The 7,855-nt window shown below is 35.4% G+C and overlaps 1 protein-coding gene across 1 annotated transcript; it reads right to left on the bottom strand.

The window, feature by feature from the left end:
• Nucleotides 1–4,488: 4,488 nt before the first annotated feature.
• On the bottom strand, nt 4,489–6,583 carry LOC133526534 (uncharacterized). Its single transcript, XM_061863211.1, has 2 exons — nt 5,956–6,583; nt 4,489–5,809 (listed from the first exon to the last, which is right to left on the bottom strand). The coding sequence occupies exons 1-2, from the start codon at nt 6,037–6,039 to the stop codon at nt 5,441–5,443; spliced, it is 453 nt and encodes a 150-aa protein (XP_061719195.1). The 5' UTR covers nt 6,040–6,583; the 3' UTR covers nt 4,489–5,440.
• Nucleotides 6,584–7,855: the final 1,272 nt, after the last annotated feature.

Genomic DNA, 7,855 nt, shown 5'->3' with positions numbered 1-7,855 from the left:
CTTTGACAAAATAAAAGATGGACACTAAAGCATTTCTTAAGATTTTATGGCAATGTCATCCCATTAAATTCATAACTAGCAGCTGTGACGGAAGGTAAGTCAACATCAATGTAACGCATAGCCCGCCGTGAAATCTGTCGCGAAATCTAAAAGCCGTTGCGGATCTTTGAATGCCGAACGAGCCTAAATCAAAGCACATGTGTTTGTAATGCTGACACCCGTTCAGCGCGTCGAATCGGCGAAGAAAGCCCGTACAAATCCCTAAGAAATAACCGAAAAACCGAAATTTTTCTGCGATTCGTCACAGCACTACGATTTCACGGGTCCCTATTGCCGTATCCTTCTATACGTTCGTATAAAACTACCTTTATTACAGTGAGGTGTCGCACACTTTTGTGATCCCGATATCGTCGGGTTGGAACGAATCGGGTTTAGAAATGTGGCCGATTTATCATTCTTAAACGTTGCCCGAACTTTACATGATATCCAATAAATGGACATCCGCTGCGTCTACCAAATGTCACGTTTCAGAACGGTTTTTTGACACGTACTGACATTTATTTTCGTAGAACACGTAGGGGTCCAAGACACTGTACATTTGACATGTAGTATTTATATTCCATGTTCGTTTTATACGAAAACATGAAATCAATATGTCTGTGATGCAAAAAATCTCAAAAGAAAAATAAAAAAAATCTCTGAAGTGAAAATATAAAATAAATCTCCGAAGTGAAAAACAATTAACAATACAATCCTGAACTATTGATACCTGCAACGATGGTGATTTATTTATATGTACCTACAAAGATTCTGTTGGTGGAAGGAATTGATGTAGAACGTTGATACATGAAAACATAATACCTCTGAAAAATAAACCTTGCGGGCATTAACATCAACATCGCATAAAAGTATAATTATTTAGTATTGATTTACTCAAACTTAAAATTTATCTCGCTACATCTCTTTAAGTAATTATGTATTTAAAAATTTTAAAATTGCGAAAGAACACCGTGTAAAAAATTTAAAGCACTCGCGTGTCCCAAAATTAGTTTAATTATAACTGTTTGCCTAATTGCCTTTTTTAACCGACTTCAAGATTTTAAAAGGAGGAGGTTTTCAATTCGGTTAGTATGTTTTTTTTAAATGTTTTTTACTTCATAACTCCGTCATTTCTAAACCGATTTTGAAAATTATTTTTTTGATTGAATTTGTATATACATATACAGATTGGTCCAGTTTTTGTCAAAACTCAGTTCGGATGATGGGATCCATGAGGATTCAAATGTGAAAGGCATACATATAGTGATTTTTGTATTTTCATCAACAAATCAAGCATATGAACAGATGAACAAATTCATATGAAACATTACACGATGACGTCACGGTCAACTCACCTACTTTTAGATTCGTCATGTCCGTCTGTCTGTCCGATTATGTCACAGCCACTTTTTTATATTTCTATGCTATTTATTATATAGAACTTGAGTGTAAAAATAACTGCTATCTATGTATGGTGTCTAATAATTTATTTTAAATATAGGCGAATACCCTATTGCGGGTATCTTGCCAGTCAACCATAGGACAAACCTGAAATGTGACAAGGTGGGTACAGTGACAAAAAAAACTTTACCTCTTTTTCTACATAATTAGGCGTAGGTTAGGTACCTAGCTGTCTTTTTAATTTCATTGTATGAAATCCAAAATCAACAATCATCCATCTTTTACCCAGTCTCCCTTAATGAAGTCGGCTTTTTTTTCTTAATAATTATTATTGTTATAAACGCAACATGAGTAGGGATATGTATTTTGACAAAATTTGATTCGGAGAAGTTTATTAACATATAAAATGTCAAGAAATACTATTCTGAATCTGATCTGATTATCTCCATCGAGTAAACTTTAACTTAATTTCTTTACATACTCGTACTAGTCTAGAAACTTGTCTTTGTGATACGCGAACTCACGAATCGCGAAAGTTGATTCTGAGAACTTTGCTTCGCTCGCTCGTTCGATAATTCTACATCTATCATTCTACGTTACATATAAGCACATTTTGCATAGCGTTGCATATTTTGGCAGTATTTATAAGCGAATGATATTCTGTTTTCTGTGAATATATCCAAATAATGTATAAAAAATCACTTGATTTTTTTTCTCTTCAATATTTCGCTTGTACTGCTAAGTATCACCCAATACCATCATAATCATAATTATTCAATAGTTTCATACGTTATGTATCAGGTACCAAAACCAGTGTTACGTATTTAATACGAAAAGAATAAGGTGTGTGTAGCAAATTAATTGTAAATATGTAGAGTTAGACCAAGCTAAGTTGGTAGCGATTTTGATAGCCTCTGGGCTATCAAAATCGCATTTTTCTGTGCAGGTGTTATTTAACCGTAATAACTTGATAGAATCTTGAAGTTTAAAATAACACTTGTACAGTCAGCATCAAAAGTAGCGGATCAAATAAGGTTTCAAAAGTATCTACCATTCTGTAACAGCTTAACAAAAGTTGATGGTTCTATATGTAGAACAATTTAGACTGTAAAAGATATAGTTTTGAAGGTGCTTATTAGGGAATTATTTATATTTGGAAAAATTGTCTGGAATATCAGATACTTTTGGCGCGTTGTTTCATCCGCTACTTTTGATGCTGACTGTACAGTCTGAGCTATCAAAATCGCTGCCAACTTAGCTTGGTCTAACTCTAGTACATTATCGTTTAAAATTTAGAAACATATATATATGCAGATTTTCATACAAGCTTTATTTATAAGCAATCACGAGTGATCATTTACCTAATCAAACGTTCATTTCGTTTGTATAGTAATACAAGAGATATGGTTGTCTCTTATGTGTTTTACTCTTTTGAGTAAAACACATGTCTCTATCCAATTGCCATAGCGAGGTCAAAGGTTACATTCGGATGTCAACTGTAGCTGCATTACTGCGGCGGCGTTGATGTCGTCATAATCGCAACAGTAATAGGGCGGCGAACATGACTCACTTGATCAAGAAAAAATACGGATACAGCGGTGGCATCAATGAACGAATGGACGATGTCAATTTGTATTTATTTATGTATATAAGCATGTATACATGTTATAAACTGAAATATATATCATACACTAAAGAAAAAAATACCAAATCCACCCGCTCGAACCCGCGTCTTCAGCTTACGCGGCTGATTTGTTTACTATAGTTGAATGTACATGTATTTGTTTCTTTGTCTAGTACCCATATAACAAGATTGCTTAAGAATTGATTTGATTGTGTGAGATTGTCCCCAAATACATTTATGAAAAAAACATCAGTCTGTTTTTTAATGAAGACTGGTTTACATTGTAATAAATCCTTTTATTTAAATAATTTCTTTGGCTGCTACCTGTGACAACCAAAACTCAATAATTACTAGGTAAAGAAGCGGTGGTGGCCGTGTGAATATGACGTCCGACTTTCAATCCGGAGGTCGCGGGTTCAAATCCTGGCTCGTACCAATGAGTTTTTCGGAACTTATGTACGAAATATCATTTGATATTTACCACTAGCTTTTCGGTGAAGGAAAACATCGTGAGGAAACCTGCATACATCAGCGAAGAAATTCAAAGGTGTATGTGAAGTCCCCAATCCGCATTGGGCTAGCGTGGGGACTATAGCCCGAGCCCTCTCGCACATGAGAGGAGGCCTGTGCCCAGCAGTGGGACTTAAATAGGCTGAATTATTATTAATTATTACCACAAATTCAGAACCATAGTGAACCGTAACAAGATTGGTTTTTGTTTAATTATTTTTATGCAATTAGTGAGTTTTGGTTGTGACTTGTCAATATTAGTTATCTATTTTAGTCCAGTAGCTAATAGATACGTACCTACTAAATTCTAAATCCATCTACAATTCTAAATAGTCTTAATAATAATCTAGATGCTATCCTATAAATTGCTATAGGCATAATTTCTTACCAGATATCATCGCTACTGTTCACGGCCAGCAATTAATTATTTAGTAATTACTCGGTTGAAACGGGTATCGTTATGTAAGTGGAGCTCTTGGGCGCTTCTGGATATACAGGTTTACGTTGTGTGTGTGCGTAATTTGATCAACTGGTTGGGTGTGTGGTTGCTATGAGGGTGTCAGGTTATTAGTGATTTTGTTATCTGATTGATTTCTGCTATCTTAGATACAAAGTATTGAGTACTGTGTTGATTTGTATATTTTTAGGTAATTAATTATACTTCAAGTAATTTTAATCAAATAAAGCAAACACACGTTTGCATTTCATTAGGTTTGGTTTTGGCGGGAAAGTAGAATGAAAGAAATAAGTATTTGAATATGTTGATATTTATTAAGACTGGGAGATCAAACGAAAGTCTTGAAATTCCTTAACAAATATTATACTAAAACTTAATCTAATGCCAAAAAAAGAGAAATCGAATGGTGAATTTAAAAGGACAAATTATAAACATTGTAATTATACATAATATAAACATAAGTAATTGACACATAAGGAAGAATTCATTAAGTGATTTCTAATTAACTAAAAACTAAAGATTTAATAAATCAAATAAAAATAAAGTTACAGCTACTTTAAGAAATTTCTAAATTAAAGTCTAAATAATTGACACATTCGGCCCGTTTTAGATTGTACAAACTAAATTACATACTAATGAACACTTGAATAATTTCGTTCAATCAGTAAAGTACAAACTTAAAAACTATTAAAGCTTTTGTCACTGATATGTCTTATTTCATACCAAAAACTACCTTATAAGCACTTAACTAAACACTGGATTTGATACCTATTGAGTTAAATACATTACTAACATTCCCGAGCACTCAATATCAAAGTTACAAACTAGAACATATTAATTACCTTCAAATAATCATTTTTACTTAACCTAATTAAAGCTTCGTTTACTTATAAACATTTATCACAGACAACATATAATAGAACTCTCTTATAACTAATGGAAGACATTGGACAAAGATCAACAAACAATAGAAGCAGAGGCTGCTAAGATCAAGAATTTGAGAAGATAGCCTGAAACTGGTGCGTTGATAATTACAGTGCAGTTTATCGTTAAAGCTGTCTACCAAAACTTGAATGGACAATTTTATACTGTTACAATTACATCGAAACTAATTTATAGCAAGTGATGTTACACCGCGTTCGCTCAGAGGCATCTATAACGCTAGAGATCACAGTTAAACGATACCTAAAATCACATTTAAACTCTAAGCTCAAAGCGTTGTATCACCAACTCACTGCACTAAGTCTAATGGAAGACATGGACTGCCCGCGAACTGCGAGCTACTAAATCTACTTGTTGGAAGACAAGATTTTGTTTTCACTGTATCTTTACCGAAAATTTTAAAGATTTAATCAAAAAAGAAAAATTGAAAAATGGAAGACGGAACAATTGAGCAAAATTTCGTTAGATTAATAACAAATCTTACATACGAAACAGTTGTGCTTGTTGGCGGCGTAGCAGATTTCCCGTACTTCATTGGCCATGTTGTCGTTGATTTCAGAATCGTCGGAGATCAGCTCGAACCGACTCGTGTTGACGATGTTCTGGTTCTCAGCATTGTCGTCGTCTTCCACTGGCACCGGTTTGACCGGGTCCAAAGGATAGAAAAAGTCGGAGAAAGGCACTATAATAGGTTCCTCAGGATATGCAGTCTTTTGTGATGGCAGGTCAGCGCGCGGCGAATTGTTGGAGATGAGCTCTCCAAGCTTCGACCAGCACTTGTTAAGATTCACACGCGTAGAGCTCGCCACTTTACGAGGAAGCCTCGGTTTGGAGTTCTGTAATAGAAGAAAACAAAAATAAGTCTCAAGTATTAATCGATTGAAGCACAGGGGGGAAAGTTCTGAAAAGTGCGCGAAAATTTTATGAGATGACAACACTTGATTCAAAGTTTGAGGATTTGTTGAGATTTATGGATACATACCTGTCGGTTCAGAAGCTTCGCCCAAGGCGACCTTGGAGGCGACACCTCCTTTTGCGGTGAATTCTCTTCCTTAGCTAAACACATCTTAACTAACGTTAATGCTACGAACTTATTACGAACTATCACTACGATAAAGAGAGCGACATGCGCGCACGAAGCGTCAGAAGGGAATGAGTGAATCAGGAAGGGCGGCTCGGCTTATATAGCAGGGGAAGACTTAGCGCGCGCGCGGGCGCGCGTGCGTCGGGAGCGGGGCGCGCGCGCAGCACGAGCGGTAGCGCGCGTTCAGACTGGTTTTTACGGACAACTTCTACGAAGAAAAGCTTTGACGTGCCGCGACTTAGAATAGTTACTCGTACCGAATAGATTGCGCTCGTAAAGATTTATTGATGACGAGCCCTCAGATGACTCCTTGATGAGTTTGCTTTTGTTTTTGTTTGTGAGGTTTTTCGTTGGCTCATCAGATTACATATGAAAGTTGGACATCAAGAGTATCAGATGCTTATCGGGAAGGGTGATTAGTCCGTTCGAGCTTGATTACTTTGTGATTCAATGTGCATTGTTCTTATCAAAGCTTTCGTTAGTGCTCGCACCCACTGTCCGCTTTCCGTCACTCCGTGGGCGATTTTCTAGCAAAATAAACAGCGCTATCGTAAGCACTATGAATCACTAGCAGCTGAGGCTTAGAGCTGGATAGATAAGTTCCTTTACAGATTTATCATAGCACGACGGTGTCGCTTCCTGCGATTAAATCGGTGCGCCGGCGGCTGCAAATCACGTACTGCGCCCTGATAAATCATTTCCTCTGGTCAGCCTAGCGTATACATGGCGGTTAGCGATGCTAGCGCACCTAGATATCTATCACACGCTAGAACATAGGCCTCCATATTCTAAGCTATAAATTATATTGTTATAGGCCTATGAATCGTTTCTTTTATTCGCGCAGCTCTTTAAAAAGGATGTCCTCGAGGCGATTACATTAGAGTATGTAACAACTTTGTTAATGGAAACTGAGTAATTAGAAATAACACGTATAGTATAAATCTTGAGAAGTTAATTTTTTTCTGTTCATAATTAATTTAATTGTACAAGTAGAAATTATTTTTATGTGCATATTGTATAAATCTAATAGCGGTTTATTGTTTACCGTTGCATTTAACCGAATCGATTTAAAATTATTTCCTCACGGAGAAAAAAAAATGTTTAACATCAAATCTGATATACCTAACAGTGTTTTTAATAGGCGGCTCTATCAAGAAATGAAATGTAGGTAAATGTTATCAAAAGTCTTAATAATTTAAACAATGCAGTGAATATTAAAATTTATTGGAAATATTTTTTAATCGCATCCATTAATCGCCTCGATATTATCTTAAGTGCTTGTTTTCAACATTTACTCAAGCCCGTTCGTAGGCAAACCAACAACAAACGTAATCAGATACGTTCGAGCGACGAAAAATAGGATAATTAACATAAACATTGTTTAGAAATATTCACCTACCTAATCAATAACCATATTAACACTTTAACAAGTAAGTATCTATTGTAATTCGGAAAAACATTCTTATAAGATGACCGTTATTCCCATTCTAAAACCAATTAATACTCTTTTATCTGAACTGAGACAGGTACTTCAATTTCCATTTGAACTCAATTTAAACATCAGGTACTTAAAACATGCCTTATCTTTTATAACCTTTTTAATGCTCAGTTTATATATGAACAAATTTTAATTACGATTTTGGTTAAAAAAACTACTGAAATGATTTTCCTTAAAAGGCATACATAAGAGCATAACCTCTAATGGGGTAACATTTAAATTGAATATATTTAAAATCGGAATAAAATGCAAGCGGATGTCGTTACAGTTTTATAGTTGAACCTGGGTCATTGTACCACA

Source organism: Cydia pomonella, chromosome 16 (genome assembly GCF_033807575.1).
Source record: "Cydia pomonella isolate Wapato2018A chromosome 16, ilCydPomo1, whole genome shotgun sequence".
In the NCBI taxonomy this organism is placed as follows: domain Eukaryota; kingdom Metazoa; phylum Arthropoda; class Insecta; order Lepidoptera; family Tortricidae; genus Cydia; species Cydia pomonella.
Note: the sequence above shows the minus strand (reverse complement) of the source record. Positions and strands in the feature narration are given on the sequence as shown.

Coding starts and splice junctions, on each gene's coding strand:
- LOC133526534 (XM_061863211.1), bottom strand. CDS start 6,039: ATGTGTTTAGCTAAGGAAGAGAATTCACCGCAAAAGGAGGTGTCGCCT. Junction 5,810..5,955: donor CGAAGCTTCTGAACCGACAG/GTATGTATCCAT, acceptor CTTCTATTACAG/AACTCCAAACCGAGGCTTCC.